Source organism: Notamacropus eugenii, chromosome 6, assembly GCF_028372415.1.
Source record: "Notamacropus eugenii isolate mMacEug1 chromosome 6, mMacEug1.pri_v2, whole genome shotgun sequence".
Classification (NCBI taxonomy): domain Eukaryota; kingdom Metazoa; phylum Chordata; class Mammalia; order Diprotodontia; family Macropodidae; genus Notamacropus; species Notamacropus eugenii.
In genome coordinates this window covers 207,674,738-207,698,251 of record NC_092877.1, presented here as the reverse complement: position 1 = coordinate 207,698,251, position 23,514 = coordinate 207,674,738, and the positions used below count along the sequence as shown (strand labels likewise).

Genomic DNA, 23,514 nt, shown 5'->3' with positions numbered 1-23,514 from the left:
CTCCTAATGTGTTTTTACAAAAGTACAAATAGCCAGTATTCTCATCCTGAATCTTTTGTCCAGGCTAACAATCTACTCCCTGAAAACCATAAGGTGAATCTTCAGGAAGCCCCTATGGAATGCTATGAAGATAGTTAATATTCTGAGGTTTTTCTGAAGGATAATCGTCAAGCTTACCTTGTCTCTTTCCTCTACATCATAATGATCAGGAAAAGTGGCTTTATTATCTTGGTCTTCGGCAATTTTTCTCTCCTCAAATAAAACTGCCACTTGGCTTCAAGTAAAACCAGTGTTCCTGGTATTCTAAATACAAAGGAAATCAACAGTGATATTTAGTCTTGGTGAAGGAGTCCTTGAAATACTCATTCTAGTTAAAGGAACTCTGAGAATAGCTTTTTGGTGGTACCTTTGGTTCTTACATAACATACACCTCTCCCTACAATCATTTGTCAAATCTCATTGATTCAAACTTAACAGTACCTCTTGTCTCCATCCCTTCAACTCCATGCTCATCATGAACACTCTTGTGTAGACATTTACTACTGCCTTACTACACTATTACAATGCTTCCTAACTGGTCTTCTAGCTTCAAGACTCTGGCTCAGCAATATTAAGAGGGTGAGACGGAGAGTAAAAACCTTTATTACTTCTTTTTTTTTTTATTAATTTTTTTATTTTTTTTTTAATGTTTAACAATCACTGCCATACAATTGCGATTTTATCCCTCCCACCCACCCCCCACTACCTCCCTCCCCTCCCCACGACTGCATACAATTCTGTATAGATTCTACATATACTTTTCCTATTGAGTATATTTTCACTATAGTCATGCTATGTAGTCAGACTAAGATAAATGAAAGAATCCGTATAACAAATCAGAACATGATACACAAACAGATACACATACACAAACATGATCTGCTACATTATTACTTCTTTTTAAAAAAAATTAATAATGCCTTTTGGTTTTAATGTCATATTCATTTTCAAATATACCTCTTCCCTCTCCTCCCCAGTGAGCTGAACCCTTGCTTAAACAAATATTTTAAAAGAAAAAAAATAAAAGCAATTTAACCAAACCAGTAAACAAATAGACCACAACTAACAACATATGAAATATGAAATTTCACACTCAAAGTCTCTCACTTCTGCAAAGAAAGAAGTACATTTTTCTCAACTATTCTCAATACCTAAGAATTCCATAATTATCTTCTCACTTTCTCTCCTCATCACCTCCCTCTCCCCAGCCCTCAGGTTTCACCAAGGTCCATCACTTCACCATCACTTAGCTGTCTCTATCATCCCCCTCACTCATCTTCCTCATTCCCAAACCCCAAGCTTTGTTTCAGTTATCGTACTTAATCCAGCTCCTTAGTCCAGTTCTTCAGTCTCTACCTCTCAATCCTTATCTAGTTTCTTATCCTAAATCCCAGCTTTAGCCTTCTCCACCAATCACTGGCCTACAGAGGGCAAGGGTCACTCTAATTTGGCTTATACTTCTGCTGCATTAACCTTCAATTTTGCACTAGGATGAACTTCCCTACTCTATTCAAAATCTTTAATAACTTTTTATTGCCTTCTGACAGCTCTCCAAATTTCTTAATCTGGCATTCAAGGTCTACCACAATCGGGTATTAGCATACCCTTTGAGCCTTAAATCTCTGTTTCCCTTCACTTATGCTACGCGACACAGGGTCATCTGTAAGACTCTTTGCCAGGGGTGAGCAAACTACTGCCCAAGGGTCAAGTCTAGCCTCCTCCCAATTTTTTACAGCCCCAGCTAAGAATGACTTTTACTTTTTAAAATACAATAAAGTTTTTATTTAAAAATGTAAAACCCATTCTTAGCAGGGACCCATACCAAGCAGGATTGTGGGAGGGCTATCGTGTGCCAATCTCTACTAGCCACTCTCCCTCTCTTTTGTGTCTTTGCTCATTTTGCTCCCCATTCTTGGAATACTTTCTTCATCCTCTCTGTTGCCCCCTTATCTGCCCCATGAAATTCTATCCATCTTTCAAGATCCATTTCAAGGGCAGCATCCTACAATTCTTGCAATTGAAAATGATCTTATCCTCTTTAATCCTCCTATAACCTTGCTTATGCCTCTCACACACTCATGTTCCATTTTGTATTTTATTTATTTGTGTATATGTTGTATTGATGAGATTGCAAAATCCATAAGACCAGTGTTGTTCACAAGAATAAATCCTGAAAATCTGAAATAGTTTTAGAAAGAAATGTATTAGGTCATTTGGTAGAGGAGAGGAAGTCACACCTCCTTTCCAACTCACTCTCCTCTACCAATGACCTAATAAATTTCCATCTGATCCCTTTCTGAATCAAATGCATTATGAACTGCACATAGTAGACATTTAATAGATATTTGTTGAAAGGCATGCGGTCATAATTTTGCTTTTTCAATATAATAAGGACAATTCCCAAGAGGTATCATGGCACAATGAGAAAAAAATTGGATTTGGAATCAAAATCTGGGTCTGAATCCTGGCCCTGCCAACTGTCAGGCTGTATGACTTTTGGACCAGATCCTAATCTAAGATTCAGTTCCTCACCTGGAATGGGCAAGATATTGAGATTTTGTATTATCAACTTCACAGCATCTGTTATTGGAAGGCCCTAAGTAAGATCGGATATATAAAAGCTCTTCGTTGTATAAAATGCTATGCATATTATTAACATCACCACCACGATTAATTAGTAATGATACACTTCTGGCATAGTTTGAACTTTTACTCTTGCAGGGTCTACTGAACTGGAAGGTATCATGTACAGACCCAGCAATGGTCTGTTATCCATGGACCAGTCTAGTTGACTTCAGAGAGGTTTATAAGATTGACCATGAGGTGATCAATATTTGATGAATCGATATGGTAGAACTGAGAAAAATATTGATCATGGAGTTCAAGGAGACCTGGATTACAATCCTGCTTCTGACATTTGCTAGTTGTATGACCACCACAGACAAGTCACGTCTACAAATCTCAGTTTCTTCACCTGTAAAATGGGGCTAATAGATGTCACGGTAACTCATGGACTATCAAGTTCAAATGTATAATATATAAATAGTGCTTGGCAAACTTTAAAGAGTTGTGAAAATTTTAAATATTAATAAGAATTTCTTTTTCTTAATATTAATATGATCGTTGAAATAACCTTCATCTTCACTGTTTCCAGTTTTAGTTGCTAGCTCCTCTCTAAAGACTTCTCTATCCCCTCTTTGAGCTGTTATTGCTCTCTTTCTCCCTCTCCAAATTGCTTTTTATTTGCACTGCCCACTGGCTATGTGATAGCCTCTCAAAAGAACATAAACTCCTGGAGGGAAGTGAGTTTTCTTTTTGTAGAAGTATCCTGGCACCTGGCATGATGCCTTGTTTGTGCTTAGTATTGATTATTATTTTGACCACAGCAAGTCCTGAAGACCATAAATGCATGAAGGGATAGTGACCTGTATCAATGGAAAATTGCCTACATTGAAGAAGTTACAAATCTTATTATTATTATTAGTAATAATAATAATAAGTGACAGCAAAAATGGTCATTAGAATCTCAACCTAGCGCACAAAAACTTAAATCATTATGCATTGGAAATATATTGCACTAATAGCACTATAGACTTTTCTCTGGGAAAATACATTGTGAGCCCCAAACAGCAGTGATAGTCAATAAACTGCCTACTATGTACTGGACACTGCATGAAGTACTTGAGAAAAAAAGAAAGGAAGGAAGAAAGAAAGAAAGAGGGAGGGAAGGAAAGAAAGGAAGGAAGGAAGGAAGGAAGGAAGGAAGGAAGGAAGGAAGGAAGGAAGGAAGGAAGGAAGGAAGGAAGGAAGGAAGGAAGGAAGGAAGAAGGAAGGAAGGAAGGAAGAAAGAAAGAAGGAAAGAAGGAAGGAAGAAAGAAAGAAGAAAGAAAGGCAAAATCAGTCCCTGCCCTTGATGAGTGACCCAGTCACCTCCACATTCCCCAAAAGGTCAATAGGAGCTATGATTTGATGGAAAGAGCTAGCGATGGATAGGGGTTTAGATGGATAGGAGTTGAGAATGAGGATCTAAGAGCAGGTTAAAGAGCTGAAAAATAGCTTGGAGTGGGAGGGAGTGAGGAGCAGGGATTGAAGAGTGAGGGAGGTGCTCACAGGCATTGAGCTAGTTGAGGGTGGAGATCTGGGGTGGTGGTGGGGCTTGGGGTGGGGAGTAAGGAGCTGGGGTGAGGAACCTGAAAGGGAGGGAGAAGGGATGAAGGCTAAGGAACCTGTGAGGAAACGTAATAATAAAAGTCCTCTCTTCCTTCTTCCCAATCCCAACCCTCACCTTGATGTTGCCAGGGAAGGTGGGGCGGTGAAGACATGGGTTGCCAAGCACTGTCAATTCCAGATTGTAGTGAGACAGAAAGGACAGTGGCTTCTGACACATGTACAGTAGGAAAGACCAGCTCTAGAGTCTGGGAACTCTGAAATCCATGGAAAAGCATCAGTTGCAGAATGGGAGGGCTCAGGTTGAGCCCTCTCTGATGGGCCTCTGATTCCATACTACTTTACCTACTGAGCCTCAGTTTCTCATCTGTAAAATGAGATTGGACTAAATGACTTGTGAAGTCTCTTCCAGATCTAAAACTATGATAGCTGGAGTTCCTTGGATCCTACTCAACTGGAACAGTAATTATATGCCAGAACTATAGAGAAATGCTGGGCTAATAAATTCAGAGTTGCCTGTATATTTTAATAAGGTTGTATTGTATTTGTAAGATGGGATTATTATCAATCAACATCTATTAAGAAAGAAAAGGTGAGGGAAGGGAGGGAGAAAACATTACTTCAGAACTGCTTAACTGAATGTTGAAAATAGAACCATTAACATACCTCTACTTAAGTTTTGCAACATGTTTTCATCAGTGTAATAGAGATATTAAATGTCAGATTAGTTGTGAATCCCACTAAGAGCATGCTTACAAATCAGGGAGATAGGAAGTCTCATTTAGCCTGCTTAATAGATTAAAACACATTCCCAGAAATGCTTAAGCATCTATTCTAAGATCATTCTACTAAGTGGAGCAGAATTGGAATGTACCTAACCACTACACATACTAGCATGTACTTAACCATTACACTAAGTACATTCCACCTCCTTTGGAAAATAAAACTGGGAGTGTATGTATGGAGGGGGTGAGAATTCTGCAGTGAAACTGATTTTGCAATCTGTTAACATCCTTGGCATTTCAAATTTGCAATAAGCTCTTTTAGTACATTACCACCATTATTCCTCATTATACCCAAAGACTGGATTGCCTCTCTGACCCCATTTTTCAAGCGGAAAGAATGAGAGACAGAGATGTTAAGCCACTTGTCCAAGACTACCCAAAAATTCATAGGAGACTCAGAATTTGAAGTCACAGCCTCCATTCTCTCATCTGTAAAATGTGGAAAATAATAGTACTGGTACCTATTGCCAAGGGTTGTCGTGAGGATCAAATGAGATAACATATACAAAGAAGTACTTTGTAAATCTTAAGGGATTGTATAAATGCTAGCTATTATTGTTATTATTATTATCTAAGGTTATATAAGTAGAGGGGGAAGCTAGGTGGATCAATGGATAGAGCTCTGGGCCAGCAATCAGAAAGACTCATCTTCCTGAGTTCAAATCTGGCATTAGACACTTACTATCTGTGTGAATCTGGGCAAGTTACTTAATCCTGTTTGCCTCAGTTTCCTCATCTATAAAACAAGCTGGAGAAGGAAACAGCAAACCACTATAGTATCTTTGCCAAGAACTCAAATTTGAAAACCTGAAAGCTGAAAAACAACTGAACAAGATCATAGAAGCAGTATCAGAGGCAACACTTGAACGTAAGATTCATCCAACTCCAGAGACTATACACTTTCCCTTAGCAAACTACTTACTCCTAGGTCCCATTCAGATAGCAAAGTAGCAAGGAAGAAAAAATGACAGAAGGAGGAAATGGTGCAATAGGTCCTGAGCTGCCTCAACTGAATAGAACAGCTTTTGGGCTGCTTACAAGCTCTTGGTAGGAAAGATTGACAAAAGAAACTAAACCTAAGGCACCTAAACTGTCCTTAGAAGTCATTGACTTGGGACACACCAACAGATTGATTAAGGGCTTTCTGGATCTGGGAGAAGTCATTGTTTTCATATATTTGATTTAGTTGCTTTTGCTTCTATGGTCTTGAGTAAAGAACTGAATCAATTAGACTTAGCCTATGTAATCAGCTCCATCACCTTATGCTAATTTGATTAAATGGAAATGTAGTATCAAGGTAAGAGAGAAAAATTTTCTTGATGGATGGGGGCTGAGGCAAAAGACTAATCCAAAGTCTAATGAGAAAAACACTGCCACCCACAAAGGGGGTACAGTCAAGAGATAGAAGTAGTTAGTCTCTGAGAAGCAGAGCATCTGAGTAGTATCATGGATAGAATCCCAACCTTAGAGATGGGAAGACCTGATTTTGAATCCTGTCTCAAACACTTTGTACCAGGGTGACTATTGGCAAGACATTTAATCTCTATCTCATTTATAAAATAGGTATAATAATAGCATCTGCCTCACAGAGTAAAGAGATAACATATGTAAAGTACTTCATACACCTTAAAAAGCTATTCGAGTATCTGCTATTAACCACAGGGGACATGGTGTTCTTACTGAATGCTCTCTGATGTTGGGTGAAATGAATAATCACTTAAGTGAGGTGGAGCTATGAGTCCCTGATCTTTATGAACTAATAAGGTCAAGTATCTTGGCATCTGAGCCTTCTGGTTGTTAAAGAGATAGACAGTGGTGAAAAGCATAAGCCACTGTTGGACCAGAGACAGGTTCTTCCGAGCTCCATGGTACATATCAAAAACTCAGGAATGAAAGACTGATTAGATTTTTTTTTTAAAGTAGAGGCCACTTAACAAAGGAATCCCAGCACAGTAAAATAAGGCTAAGACAGAGCTGATTCAGAAGTGACAGGATTTATCACACCAATGATATCAGATCTATCCTCTTTGCATTCAGCCAATAAGGTATTTGAGAGCTTGTTAGAAAGTGTCATTTGGATCTGAGGATTATGGGAAGGTAGCATTTAGAGCTAAAAAAAAATACTTTAGAGAGGAAGAAGAAGATATGAATATGTATTGAGTTGCATTGAATTTATTGAAGGGGGCTTCCTTAGCATTAGAGAGAAATATAGTTTTTTGTTTTTAACTAGCTATATGATAAGAAACCGAAATACAGTGTTATTTAGCAAAGACCAAAATTCAAACAGAACCTCTGACTTACATAGATTTGAGAATAAAAGTACAAAAATTTGTTAATTGCTCATCCTTTTTACAGACGTTGACATATGTAAATAGATATTTAAGAAAAGAACCTAGAATCTCAAGTTCTCTCTCTCCCCCTCCCTTTCTTCTCTCTCACTGTTTTCCTATCTCTTTCCTTCCATCTCTCCTTCTCTCTCTCCTCCCTCCTCTCCTCTCTGTTTTTCTGTCTTTTTCCTTCCATCTTTCCATCTCTCTCATTTCCTCCTCCACCTTTTTCATTCCTTCTCTCTTTTTTTCTCCCTCCCCCCTTCTCTCTCATTTTTCCTTTCTGCTTCCCTCCTTCTCTCGCTCTCCTTCCCCCTCTTTCACTCTCTTTTTTCCTCTCTACTTCCCTCTTTCTCTCTCTCTCTTTCTTTGGGTATCTTCCTTCTCTTTCTGTATATATAAACACGATACACAAACAAATATACTTCCCTCCATATTGACATTTAGGCATGTCTCTTTATTAATACTATTTAGACCTTCAATACTTAAAAGGTCTTGTGATTTCATCAGAGTGCATACTCACTCCACCAACACATATTGTCACCTTCTACATCTTATGGGCTAGTTTTTATGAGTTACTATAACTGAAAAAAACTATTATCTGGCTAAACTTACGGCAATATGCTTCTCAATACTTAATTATGGCAGTCCTTGGACAACAGACACCCACCCCATCACCAGATTTGTATGTGAAGTCATTTCAATTTGGTAGGACTAGAACTTGTACTCTATTGCCATAGCATTAGAAAACACAGAATCACCTCCATGATGTGATGAGGTGTTGAAACTGGACCTTAGTGCAATTTACTCAAGACTTTCAGGGAAGGGAGGTTGGAAATCACATGATCACAGGACTGAGAAGGACCTCAAGAAATTGTACCCCTATTTCATGGTAATATAGAGCCTGAGTCATATGAGAAGGACTGTTAAAAGGGAAAAAATACCCATAAAAAACAATTTAAAATAAACATCAGTCCTAATACTCCATCTTAAATATGTTGAAATCAAGTCAATTTATTAAATAAGAGCCAACCCACAGCCCTTATGGCTATATTGTATCTGTATGAAGATATAGCAAATTCATTCAAATACGGTTCTTCCTTAAAAGGCATTAAAACCATCCATGAAAGTTGATTGGATCAAGAAAACTAATGACTCAGGCTATTAACATTACTCCCCGACCACCCCCTTACAAAACAGCCCCAAGGCTCTGGCTGATGCTTGACTGAAGATGGGTAACTCAGAGGTAGGGGAACTCATATTTTCACTGAATATTCTTTTCCTGATATTTGTTGAGCAAATCTGCTTTTGTTAACAGATGAATGACTTGTGGGTATCTCATTTCAATCCAATATGGAACATTAACTACTAGGAGACTGGTCCAAGTCTGGCCTAGCCTAGGACAATATGAATCAAGGCTATCACCCTCTCTCCAACCACAACGCACCAGAATAATAAATCATCCTCACCTGCCATATGTCGAATTGTCTTTTTACAGAATTCTTCAGCCATTGGCACCACCTTCATCATGTCTCTCCCCCACTGCACAAGTGGTTTTCCTTGGATGGCATAAGAAACAAAGAGAGCTGTGCATAGGGACCCCAGGAAACCTAGACATTGGAAAAACAGCAGGACAAAAAGAACAGAATAGAGGGTGACAACTCTGTCATTTAATCAGGAAGTCATTACTAACTGGCACCCTCTTTTGGACATCTCTGAGCTTATGTAACCAAGTCAGTCCACAAACATTTATTAAAATATGTGACAGGGGTAGCTAGGTTGTTCAGTGGATAGAGTGTTGACTCTGGAATCTAGGGGACCTGAGTACAAATCCTGCCTCTGACACTCCCTCGCTGTGCGACCTTGGAGAAGAAAATGGTAAGTCACTCCAGTATCTTTGCAAGAATATTCCAAAAAGGGTCACAAGTCAGACACTACTAATTGACTCTCTCTGCAGCTGCCACCCCAGTAAACTGTTTTGGCAGATGGGCTAAATCAGGTTGAGAGTAGCCAAGGGGTCACAAACCCATTAGTGAGTTAGGAGGGTGTCTACCCCAAGCATGTAAAGACTTCCCGCAGCAGAATGGGTGGATGAGAACAACTGGTTCCAATGACGTTGGAGGCAGCTGAAGCAGGTTCTGTGGACTGCTTAGAGCTTGGTTAGACATTGAAGACACCAAGGTCATCCACTGCATCTTGAGCCACCACCAGACATCTTGATTCTGTCCTGCCACTGAATAGTGATGACTTTGGAGGAGAGAGTGAGGTTGATGATTTTGTGCAACTCTGCCTCACTTAAATCCAATTTACACACAAATCAAAAGACATCACCCATACCATGTGTGTTAATGTGTGTGTATGTATACAAATATATATATACACACATTGATAATTTGTTTTCTATTAATAATATATTGAATATCAATATTTATTAATAAATTAATGCATAAATTATAATAAACCATTATTAATATAAAAACGTAAAAATCTATGTAATATAAATAAAAATAAATAAAATATAAAATGTAATTATAATAAAGTAACTAAATTATAAGTAATGAATAAGTTAAGCCATAAAATATTAATAAATAATTGATTGTGTTGATATTAAAAATAAAGATATAGTAATTAATAATATATTAATATGTGTGTATTCGTTCTTCATTGCCGAAAAAGACCACACCATCAGAGAAATAATGACATGTTATACATGTGTGTGTGTGTGTGTGTGTGTGTGTGTGTGTGTGTGTGTGTGTGTGTGTGATAGGAGCTGGGAATACAAAAGGCGACAGTGAAACAGTGCCTGGCCTCAGGGGGCTTATATTCTCTTAGTTGGTAAATTAGACTTGGGGAAAACAACATATACATACATAAGTATAAATAGAATATATACAAAGAAGAGACAAGGTTCTTCTGTCAGAGAGGGCATCAGTTCAAGTGGAGAGACCAGAAAAAGTTTCATCTAGAAGGTGGTGCTTGAGCTACGTCTTGAAGGAAATAAGAGATTCTAAGAGACAGGTGAGGAGAGAGAATATTCTAGTCATGGAGAGAAGCACATAAATGGAAGCTGTCTAAAGAGCCAAGGGGATTTTTCGTGTTGTGAAAAGACGTTCCATGTGTTAGTCTTCTTAGATAAATTCAGCATAGACTTCTGCATTCCATCCCTGTCAGTACTCCCCTCCACATGGCTATACTCCAGGCAGAGGGGCCGAAATGCTCTCTCATAAATGTTTTGCTTCTAAGCTTCAGCTGCTCCTTATCCTTGAAATGATCTAAATGCTGAGGGGATTCTTGGCCAGACACAGACTGGACTGGATGCCCTCTAAGGTCCCTTCAAACCCTGAGACTCTATGATACTTTGAAATCGTGCCCATCTCTCAGGACCCATATCAAATGCCACTGCTATAATGGAACCATCCTTGATCCTTTTCCCCTACCCCACCCATAATAATCCTTCCTCTCTGACTTGGGTTTGCATCTCTTACATGTCTCTATGTTTCAGGTATCCATACATTGCACATAACCCCTTACCAAGCTACGAGCTCTGTAAGGGCAAACATCATGCCTTAGATGGCACACTGGATAGACCAGTGGATCCAAGTTCAAATCCAGCCTCAACCACTTACTCTCTATGTGATCCTGGGAGAGTCACTTAACCTCTCTCTACCTCAATTTCCTTTTCTGTAAAATAGGAATAGTAATAGCACCTCTCTCCCAGCATTGTTGTGAAGATCAAATGATATAATAATTGTTAAATGCTTAGCACAGTACTTGGCACATAGTAAGCTCTATATAAATGTTAGCTATTATTAGTATTTGACCTCTCCCCCAGTGCCTGGTACATTGCTCTGCATACGGTAGTTTAGTTGATTAGAAGTCTGTACTATTGGTGAGACAAGAATCAGTACTTTTGAAATAAGCTGCCTTCTATGCATTGATTTAATAAGACGGACCACAATGTATAATTCCTTTATTCAAATTCTAATAAATAAATATGATGCTGAAAAGTCAGTAACTATAAATATACAGAGTGATTTGATTCACCTATATCTGAATTAATGTGTGCCACCATTTGGGTTGGTAAATTAGACTTTAAGATGTGATGTTATTTTTTGTATATTTTGCCCTGTATGAACCCAATTTGTACTAAATTTATCATCTTTGTTTTGTTCTATTATATTTTTGAACTGCTTCCTGGCCATAAATCAGGAACTTTCCAACTGTTTCCTTGTTAAAATGGGTTTTCTATCCTAGATTCACTGTTGTCATCTTCTTTTCCTCTAACTTTCTTTGGCTAAATGCTGTGTCACAGTTGGTGGGGTCAATTTTTTTTTCTTATATTTATTGGGATCAAAACTCATGTAAATCTGGGAATGTGTCCTTAAGCAAAAGCACATCACATTTATGAAGTATAAATAAGAAATTACAAAAATAAAATTCCCAGAATTCAAGTCACTTGGACAGAGAAAAGTCTTATTATCCATCAGATCTATTCAGAGAGAACAGAAGAATGATTCTAAATAGCGAAAAGACCAGAATTCATGCAAATGTCCTTTAAAAAGTGTTATTCTTGATGTGTTGTCTTTATTTTCAGAAAAAGAAGAGAAGGTGAATTCTTCAAACTATATGTGGATGAATTTTATTTTCTCTCTTGCAAAATTATATGGCACATTATTAAAGAGATAAGTTGTGAACACTTTGAAAGAGAAGTGGGGATCTCTGTAAGCCAGTCAGGGTTTAGAAAGAAATGGTGTGCCAGACTAATCTTACTTCCTTTCTTAACAGGCTGCTTACTAGTTGGGTAGATCAGGGGAATCAGAATGGCAATTGAAAGAGTTTCTAATGGTATCTTTATGGACAAGATGGGGAGAAATGGACTGGAATCTAGAATTGGTTGAATGATTTGATCCAAAGAGTACTGATTAATGATTCCTTCTCAGCCTTGAAGGAGATCTCTAATGGAATATCCTTCAGTTCTGGATGCCACATTTTAGGAAGAACCTTGATAAGCTGTTTGTTCATTCTTTGTATTCTAAGAGCACCAGTGACATCATGGAGTGATATCTTAAATTGAGTGAACTGGATTTGAGTGAGGCAGAGTTACACAAATGACCCAAGAAGTGGTGGATGACCCTGGCATCCTTGATGTCTAACCAGGCTCTTAGTGCTGTACAATATCTGCTTCAGCTGCCTTCATGGTTATTGGGACAAAGTGTTCTTATCTGCCCATTCTGAGGAGAGAAGTCTTCACATCTTGTGGTAGGCACCTCCCTAACTCACCAATGGGTTTGAGACCCACAGGTTAACCTCAGCTTGGTTTAGCTGAGATATGTGCTGAGACTGGACTGGAAGAGAATTTCATATATATATATATATATATATATGTATATGTATGTATGTATGTATGTATATATATGCGAGTGTATGTATGTATGTGTATATATGTGTATGTACATATGTATGAATGTTTGTATATTTATATATATATATATATATATATATATATATATGTATGTATGTATGTATGTATAAAGCTGGGAAGCTGGGAAGATAGGTTAAGATCATATTTTAAAGGGCTTTCAATGCCAGAAAGAATTTATTTTGAGAGTGACTTCTTCTTGTTCCTCCTCCACAGTAGTTCATCCCTGTGTGTTTATATCAGCTATTTTCCACTTATGTCTTAAAATTCATAATTTCTTTCCTGGATTTGCTTAAGCACCACTTTCTACATGAGGCCTTTCATGGATCCCTCTCCCCTCCCAAGCTTTTATTGTCTTCAAATTATTTTGTATACAGTATATCTATATATGTGCATGTTATCTCCTCTAGCCAGATTGTATGATCTTTGAAGGCAAGGACTGTTTCACTTTTGTTTCCTAGCATGGTACATACTAAGACTTAATCAACATTTGTTCATTGCTTAATTGATTTGTTTTATTTTGCCCCTTATAACAACAACAATAGTGATAGTTAACAATTATGTAGTATTTACTACATTTCAGGCCCTTGTCAATTATCATCTCATTTGATCCTTACAAGAACCCTACAAGGTAAGTGCTATAATTATCCTCATTTTACAGAGGAGGACATGAGACAAACAGAGGTTATGTGACTTGGTCAGGGTCACACAGCTAGTAAGTGTCTGAGTCCAGTTCTGAACTCAGGTCTTTCTGATTCTAGGTCTAGTGCTCTATCTACAATACCACCTACGTGTCCAGCTAGGAGTAATGGAGCAAAGAGTAGATTTTAGCAGGGAATTGTCGTTCAGTCATTTCCGTCATGTCTGATTCTTTGTGTCCCCATCTGGGGTTTCCTTGGCAAAGGTTTTGGAGTGGTTTGCCATTTCTTTCTCTACCAGTTTCCTTCTTCCAACAATTATAGCTGACAAGAACCAGAATGAGTTATTTTAGGAGGGAGTGAGTTCCCTATCACTGGAGGTTTTCAGGAAGAGACTGGATGGCTACATTGTAAAAATGTGAAAGGGGGCATTCCCACTCAAGTTCAAGTACAAAGCTAGATGATTTCTCAGGTCCTTTTCCACCCTGAAATTCTAGGACTCTGTACATCCAAGTGACACTATTGATAACTGCCCTCAGCAGGAATGCAAGTGTTTTGAATTATTTTGCTAAGAGGGTGTATTAGCAAGCACCCTAGCACACCCAGGATGGCCTGCTAGCACAGGTTCTTTGATCTGCTTTGCTAAAGGAAAGCAACTTTTAAGGGTTCAACAATCTTACTTTAATTGCATTCACTAGTTAAGGGGAAAGGTCAGCACCCTGAACATGGAGAAAATACAAACAGAGAAAATACAAGCAGAGAAATTAGCACAAAGATCAATAGACTGTGCTCCAACTGTCTGAACAATGCAATACAATCACCTACATACACCACCAGATGGGAGAGCACAAACCTTTAACTAGGTTTGTGGGGGAGGGGTGTGGCTCTTAGCAAATAGCTACTCAGAGTCCCACGCAGGGAATCAAAAGGTCCTTTTCACAAGCAAACCCTCAAAGCAAAATACCAACCTCCCAGCATATATAGTTTTCAACTAATAGGATCAGAAGGCATCACAAACCATGTCACTCAGCACAGCTGTGAATTATTAGGGTTCAAAAGAGATTAGTCCTTCAGATGTTTTCAATGAGCCTGGGAAAATGAACTCCAGAAAGAAAACAACAAAAATCCCACTTTGCTTGGGCTTACAGAGTGGTAACAGATCTGCCCTAATTTATCTATGTTCTCTTCTCTTCCCTTTGTCTACATTTATAAGACATTGGGTGGGTGTTAGGATTCATCAACAGTTATGAGTCAAAGAGAAGTAAATATACATATAGGAATCAGAACTGCAACCTTTTTAGTTGTTGTTCAGTCATTTTCAGTTGTGTGCAAGTCTTCATGACCTCATTTGGGGTTTTCTTAGCAAAAATACTGGAGTTATTTGCCATTTCCTTCTCCAGATCATTTTACAGATGGGAAACTGAGGCAGACAGGGTTAAGTGATTTGCCCATGGTCATAGTTAGTAAGTGTCTGTGGCCAGATCTGAACTTAGGAAGATGGGTCTTCCTGACTCTAGGCTTGGCACTCTATCCACTGTGTCACTTAGCTGCCCTCATTATTTGTCTCATTATTTTAATAATATGGAAAACTTAAGAACCAGAAATATCCTAAATATCCTTTAAATCAAAACCAATTTAAATTATTCATTCTCTGTTAATAACATATTAAGTAAATTCTTAATACTATTATTAAATACTTAATATCTTGGAAAACACAATTATAATCTAATCCAATAAGCTTTTTTTAAGTGCTTTCTATTTGTCTGGGGATACAAACAAAATAAGCTTACTCTTTACTGGGATCTTTCAGAGAGATTCTTACCTGACTTGGAAAAGTTGTTTAATTGATGGATTTTTGTCCATCTGCTTTGGAAAGATGAAACTTTTAAGTGACAATAACAAGATGGTTAAAGACCTAAATTAAGTCCCCAAGCACATTGAGGAACTATCCTATGGGTGATTTGGGAAAGAATATAAATGAATCTCACGAGATGAAAAATACATGACTAGAATATGAGTTGCACTTTTGGAGGGATGAGGGCACAGACCTATTAAAATATTGATATCTATTGACAGGGTCTGTGGAAGATAAATTGCCAAACACAAGGGCCAGAAATATAGTTTATACCTCAGTTAGTCAATAAGCATTTATTGAACACCCTGCTGGGTGATGCGGTGAATAGAGTGCCAGGCCTGAAGTCAAAAAGACTTGCATTCAAATCCAGCCTCAGACACCAGTTGTATGACCCTAGGCAAATCATTTAACCTTGTTTGCCTCTGTTTCCTCATCTGTAAAATGAGCCGGAGAAGAAATTGGCAAACCACTCCCGTATCTTTGCCAAGAAAATCCCAAATGGAGTCACGAAGGGTCAGACACAATTGAAACATCTGAACAACTACACTATAGGTAATTTGCTAAGCACTGGGGATACAAAAATAATCCCTATTCTCAAGGAGCTTACCATCTAGTGAGGAAGATAACATGCCAAGAGTTACATACAGATAAACTAAATAGAAGATAAATAAGAAATAACAGAGAGGGACAGCATTAGAATTAAGAGGGATTTGCAAGGGCTTCCTGTAGAAGCCACTGTGCACTTGGCTAAGAGTCTTTCTCAAATGTTTTGCCTATAACAAAAGTATTAATTATGGACTGTTTTGAGAGACTGGGGTTTAGAGTTGATGAAACAAAAATATGCTAATTTGCTTTGCAAATCCACAGTGCCTAATTGTCCTTTTGAATACCATGATATCACTCCACTTCCCCTCATGGAATGTTCTAGTCTTGTGAGAACACATGTCACAACAAAAATAGTGACACTTGATGCCTAAGTTCATGTTTAAAAATCTAAAGAGGAATAAAGTTTTTTTTAAAAAAATTACATAACTGCTCCAATTTCAATCCTTTATAGTTCTTTAGAATGTTGTCACAGTACTGATGTAAGATATGTAGCTACAGTTAAAATGTATTGAAATGTAAATCCTCCTAAAAAAAAGCTTGGAATATATTAGCAAAATACTATAGGAACCCCACTATATTATGCTGCCAGTTTCCTTCTTTTTTAAAATAATAGTTTAATTAAATAATAGAAATATCACATTTTACATTACATGACAATTTATATTTTATGTAAAATTATAAAATTTATGTAAAATAATATGCAAAAGATTTTGTATGATAAAATAATTTTATATAAGATAAAATGGCAAGTCACATTTTACATTTAACCTATAATTTATATTATTATATTACATTATATTTTATTATAATCATTTATATAAATATTTAATTTTCTTTTTTAGCAACTGAAAACAACTAAAATATGGCTAACTCCAGGAAAGAAAGAAAAATTTGAATACCCACCAACTGAGGTATTGAAATTGATGCTGAAAAAACTACAGTATACAAATTCAATAAAATACTATCATGAAATAAAAAATGATGGATATGAAAAATTCAGGAAAATGCGGAAAGATTTGTGTGAAATAATGTAAAATGAAATAAACTAAACCAAGAGAATAATACATGCAGTGAGTACAAAGTATAAATGAAAGAATCAGTAAAAAATAATCTGTACTTTGAATAATAAAAAAACAATGAAGCACCTATAGAAGATTTAATAAAACAATCCATAAGTGAAAAGATCAGTAAAAGCAACCTGAAGTTTAAGTGATGAAAAAACAATGAAGGATCTGTAGAAGATTTTGGGGAGGTATTTCTTTTTTTGGAGGGGGGAAGGCAAGGCAATTGGGGTTAAGTGACTTGCCCAAGGTCACACAGCTAGTAAATATCAAATATCTGAGGCCATAACTGAACTCAGGTCTTTCAGACTCCAGAGCTGGTGCTCTATGCACTGCACCACTTAGCTGCAGAGCTGAGAGATGATTAGGAAAGGATGCTATATATACTTCCAGACAAGGTTTCTATTTAGAATATTTTTGCTTAATTTTTGAGGGGTTTGATATGGTGGATAGATATGCAAAATGACTGATATTAAGGTGAATATCACCAATGATTTTTTAAATCAAAGATATAGCACCTGGAATGAAATGTTATTAAAAGAAAAAAAGTAGTTTGCATTATACACTTTTATTCTTTAATTTGAAAAATTTTAGAAACCAGTTTGTTGAGTTTATTGTTTAGGCTATCATGAATAGCAATGATACATTTAATATCCTGGAATTCATACTTATACATTCACCAGGGTGTTCACCCAGTGAATACAAGTGTGTTCTAGTTTTATTGAATGCCATTTCAAATCTTTCTATTTCAGTCTGCTGAGCTGGTGTTTTTTATTCACAACCCTTGACACCATTATTTTACATAGCTGAAGTTAAAATTAACATCAAAGCAAGAATGGCCCCAAAAAAGAGATATAAGAAGGCATCTCTCTCCATAGCTTTGCAAAAGTAGTGGAGCTGGGGGAAGGGGAGGAGGCCACAAGTATTGAATAGTGCATACATTGTCAGAATTTTTTTTTAATATATTGATTGGCTTCGCTGTTTTTCTCCCCTTTTCTCTTTTTTTTTAAAGAAATATTCTTTGTAATAAGGAATGGCTAGATATAGGAGGAGCAAAAGGAGATATAGGAGGAAATTTAGATTACATGGAAATAGAAGATAGTAATCTTAAAAATTTAGTTTAAAAAAATGAACATCAAGGACAGTCTTAGAGGAAAAAGAAGTCTCAAAAGAGTAACATGGAGCCTGAAAAGGAGCATGAAGTCCTACGCATTTTTCTTTAGTATAGATATAGAGATTGCGTGTATGTGAATATTGTTAATGTATTTTTTGCTTAATTTGAAGATATTTCCCATCCTTTAATAGGTCCATGTGACCTCCTTAAATCACATAGAAGCCTAAGTCACATGTGGTGGGAAGAACTTGCTGAATGGGTAGAACAGGAAGGGGTGGAGTGGGAGCAGAGCTGAGAGGAAGTTGGTCACACTAGTTAGAGCTAGGAAGGTCAGAGGAAGGAGGCAGCTGGCTGTGATTGAAAGAAGGGCATTTTGCTTGGGAGAGCTTGTTTCTGGGAAGGCTGGATAATATGTACAGATTTCTTGGTTACTATGATAGATTTCTTTGTTGCTATGATAGATTTGATTTTTCTGGTGTTGGGATTTGGCTTTCTGGTGTTTGAATAAATGTTTTGGTTCTGTCTTCCTTGTGGAGAGTCTGTTATATTTTGTAATGCAGAACTGGATCCAGATGGCTCCAGAGGAGAAGTGAGGCTGGTGACCTGCACAGCCCTCCCTCACTCAAAACAAAGTCAAGTGCAAGTCATGTCATCATTTCTCTGATGGCATGGTCTTCTTCGGCAATGAAGGATGAACACAGTAACAGTAAATTCAGAACTGTGCCGGCATATTCATAGTAGCCATAGGCAATGCGAATATTGCCTTGGTGATACAATGTGTCAGTGTGTGTTTATCATGAGATGGTTTAGCTACTTCTTTCTCCTGAGCTCAAATCATTTCTTCCTTCCCCAGTCATTTCCTAGCAGCTAAAAGCTGCCTGAAGCACAGGGTGTGAGGAAGTGGCAGAAAATTGTCATGCCCTTGGGATGACTGTGTTGCCAGTTGTTGGAGTCTTTTCTCTGATGACCATAAACTATATTAGCGTAATGCCCATTCACATATATTTCATGCATATGTTTACATATTTATACATGTATGCTTATGCATATATGTAAATATATAAAATATACATTTGTTTGTATTTTTTGAAAACAGGAAGCTGTTCTTAAAATTATTAGATACTCCGATGGCTTTGTAAGCTCATCACCAGGGGTTTTCCCTCCATTAATGCAGATTGCTATGCAAACATGTCATTCTTGCTTATAATTAGATCAAACTAAGTCACTTATCCTGGTTACTTCTTCTGGGTCTTTGGGATGAGGGAGGATAAAGAGTCTCCTTACACTCTGTTACAGGGAGTGTATCCAAATTATAAATTAAAATGCAGCAATAGAGAGATCTATGATAGATGGGAGAGAAAATGGCAGTATAGATAAACCACTCTGCCAGGTGAAATAACTAGAAATAATACTTTTCTGACTGACAATATAGACACCAGTTTTTCTTTTCTTCCTTTTACATAGACTCCAGAATAGGTAATGTGTAATGGCACAGGATTTCTGATTTTATTGTGTGGAAGATGTACAGTATGAGTTCCTGGTTAACCTGGGATTAGAGGGTCTGATACCTTTAAGAATAGCTAGCAACCTCATTCCAGTTATATTTATAAAGCAATACAGGATGTGCTGAGGGGGATGAAGTCTGGATTAAGTCAAAGAGTTACACTTGAGGACCTAGAAGGCCACATGTGGTCTCAAGGCTGCAAGTTCCCCTCTCCTATTAGCCCAATAAACCATCAATTCGTTGTAACACAGTCTTTACCTGTTGGATGATTGTGGGTCATTCGCCCACATTCAATGCTCACTTCAATGAGTGTCTCCAATCTCTCAGGCTTCCAATATCTCATACCGATGGACATGGCTTTGGTAGCAGCTCCAAATCCTGAGCCTACATAAAAATGTCATTAAAAGGCTTTAAATATCTATGTTTCTTTTATTGTGGTGTTCTTTACCTCTACAGCTTTGACTGTCCAAAAGTTTGTTTCAAAGCACAGGTGAAAGGTTAAGCTCCTTTATGACCCTTCCTAAAAGAAGTATTCTCTCTGTTCTCTGAGCTTTGACATCCCTTCTTTCACTGTCCACATCTCCCTGTGCTTTCACAGTCTGTCTTGATTTATACATGTTTGTGGAATTGGATCTCTGTACATATTGCTTGTGAAAAGGCACAATATCATCTGTGCGCTCTCCATTGTACCTAGCACAGAGAACAAGTTGTAGTATATGAATGTAATAGAATACTATTGTGCTGTAAGAAATGATGAACAGGAAGACTTCAGAGAGGCCTGGAAAGACCTATATGAACTGATGCTGAGTGAAAGGAGCAGAACCAGGAGAACTTTGTACACAGCAACAACCGCAGTGTATAAGGAATTTTTCTGGTAGACTTAGCCATTCATAGCAATTCAAGGACCTAAAAAATTCCCAATGGACTTTTGAAGCAAAACTCCTTCCACATCCAGAGAAGGAAGTATGCAATTGGATTGCAGAATGAAGCAGACCATTTTCTGTTATGTCATGTTATGTTATGTTATGTTTTATGGTTTCTCCATTCATTTTAATTCTTCTATTCAATATGACTATGGTGAAATTATATTTAATAAGAACTTATGTGTAGAACCTATATAAGATTGCACACCTTCTTAGGGAGGGAGTGGTGAGGGAGGGGTAAGAAGGGGGAGGGAGGGGAAAAAATCTAAGATATATATGGAAGTGATTATAGAACACTGAAAACAAATAAAATAATTATTAAAAAAGAAAAGAAAAGAAAACCCCATATGGATCACAAAGAGTCAGACACAATTGAACAGCAGCAAGTTGATCATCGAAATTGTAAGTGTCCAAAACGGTTTCTTTTCCCATATAATTATTATTAATAGGTATAGTTAATATTCATTCTTTTCTTGACCTCTAAGTAGTTTTTCTGACCTTTCTGCTACAATCAAACAGACATAAAGAAAAAAAAATAACCTAAGTGAATTAGATACAGAACTAACATCAGGGAAAACATTTCAGTGGCTTATAGGTATGGTGAGCACACTGAACTGGAGGAAGAGGAATCTAAATGAAAAGTTTAGGGACATCACCCTCTAGAGAGACACCCACTGAATGCTGGACTTGAAGTAATGCTGGACTTTTTATAAAAAGTCATGCGGCAGCTAGATGGCACAGTAGATAAAGTGCTGGTCCTGGAGTCAGCAGGACCTGAGTTCAAATTTGGCCTCAGACTTTTACTAACTCTGTGACCCCAGGCAAGTCACCTAATCCATATTGCCTTAAAAAAGAAAAAAAAGTATGGGAAGACCTGTCTTTATCAACTGATTCCTTTCCTACTGCTTTCAGACATGCTCAAATTTAAAAAACGCCCTTCATTAGAGCCTACCGTCGCTCCAAGCTATCACCCTATGTTATTTGTTCACTTCTCAGTCAAACTCCTTTTAGAAAATCGTCTACACTCACCTCCTGTCCTCTCATTCATTGTTTATTTCTTTTCAATATGGCATCTGACTCAAAACTGCTCTCTTCCAAGTTATTAATGAGTTATTCTGTCTCTCTGGGTTGTTTTTTTTTTTTTAACACTTTTCTCTCCAGGTTTGTCTCCAGTTTGTCTGATCACTCCTTTTCTGGACCATTCATTATCCACATCCCACACCCTAACTCTGAGTGAAACTCAGTGTTCTGTCTTGGGCCTCTTTCTCTTCTCCCTCTATATCGGAAGTTCTTAAATTTTTTGTGTGTCATGGATGCTTTGGCAGTCTGGTAAAACCTATGGACTCCTTCTCAGAATGTTTTTTAATGCATAAAATAAAATACACATGTTACAAATTTTATTGAAATAGAATTATCAAAAAAATTTAAGTTCATAGACCCCAGGGATAGGTCGGGGAGTTTGAGTAGGAAAGTAGTGGGGCACAAAACTGAAGAGGGAGATGAAAGGCAAATTGTGGTAGGACTTGAATATTAGGATAAGGAATTTGGATTTTATTGTATTTATAAATAGCCACTCATTTTGGCTTTCCCTTTTCTTCATGGGACTGCTTAATTCTGTGCAAACACAGGCTAGCTCTCTATCTCTTGTTTCTTATGTATTTTCTCAGATCTTTGAAGGGACTCGCTTCTTCCTTGATTTAATTCATATTTTTAGTATTGTAAGAGTGGAATATCTACTGACACTCTTGATCATATCAACAAATCAAAAGTAGAAATTAGGTGAGAACAAATCATTAATATATTTGAAAAGAAAAATTTGCCTTGATCATTGAATAAAGAGAGACAGCTCACATAGGAGGTATCTTGTGACTGACTAAAAAAAAAAAGATACACGTCTAGAACTATGTATAACATGGCAAGGCAATTTGGAATTCTGTAGTCCAGCAGTAAGTCAGTACAATGATATTCAGTCTAATGATGAAATACTCTTGAGAGGGAGTTGTGCTTGGCAGGGGAAAGGGGAGTTAGAAAGAGAGGAAAGAGTTCCTCCCCATCCCCACCTTGTTTTCTCTGTCCCTGTGACTGTCTGTGTGTGTCTGTGTCTGTGTCTGTCTTTCTGTCTGTCTGTCTCTGTTTCTCTGTCTCTCTGCCTCTGTCTCTCTGTCTCTGTCTCTGTGTCTCTCTGTGTCTCTCTCTGTCTCTGTCTCTCTATCTCTCTTTGTCTCTGTCTCTCTCCCTCTCTCTCTTTCTTTCTCTCTCTCTCCCTCTCCTTCTCCTACCCCATCAGCTCTTATGGGTTTAGCTATCATTTCTATTTAGATCATTTCATGATCCACAAATCTAACTCCAGTGTCTCCTCTGAACTTCACTTCTACATCACTAATTGCCTACCGGGCATTTCAAACTGTGCATCTCTAAAAGGATCCTCTTATGGATGAGAAGGAGGGTGGACATATGGTTTGAACCTCCCCATGTTATACTGTATTGTGAAAACTATGATAAAGTTCCAAGGTAGGTTTTAGGGAGTTGATAGACTCCCTTTTACAGTCTGGGAACACGTATGTAGAAACTGAAATGTCCTTTAACCTCCAAACTTCATCTCCCTTAGGGATTGGAATGTGAAGTTTCTGTATTAATTTGCTCAGGGCCACCTATTGAATTCAAGGCAAATTGAGAATGTAGCTACTATTGGTTCAACTTTTCATCTATAACTCATAAAATAAATCCAAATACAATCATAAGGAAAAGCCAACTTGGTGAACTGTGGCTTGTCAAGGATATCCACAGCTATAGCTCTATTTTATATGTGAAAATTCTGGTGGAATCTTCCAAAGAGCATTACTTCAAAAATGTTATTTTTTGAACTGAGGCTACAAGTCCCAAAATAGAAATTGTCTTGTAAATTGAGAGTGGTACAGTGGGTAAGAACACTTGGTCTAGAGTAAGGACGAGCTGAGTTTAGATCCAGTCTCAGGTACTTACTAGCTGGGTGACCCTGGGCAAGTCATGTAGTGTCAGTCTGATTCAGTTTTTTCAGGTGTAAAAATAGCACCTACCTCCTAGGGTTGCAATGAGA

General features: G+C 37.5%; 1 protein-coding gene across 1 annotated transcript in view; it reads right to left on the bottom strand.

Moving 5' to 3' along the window:
• ADPRHL1 (ADP-ribosylhydrolase like 1) overlaps positions 1–23,514 on the bottom strand; it is a 53,621-nt gene that overhangs the window by 7,823 nt on the left and 22,284 nt on the right. The window contains 5 exon segments of the mRNA XM_072621899.1: positions 178–257; positions 260–280; positions 283–303; positions 8,788–8,928; positions 19,774–19,899. Coding sequence (XP_072478000.1) covers positions 178–257; positions 260–280; positions 283–303; positions 8,788–8,928; positions 19,774–19,899 — 389 coding nt within the window.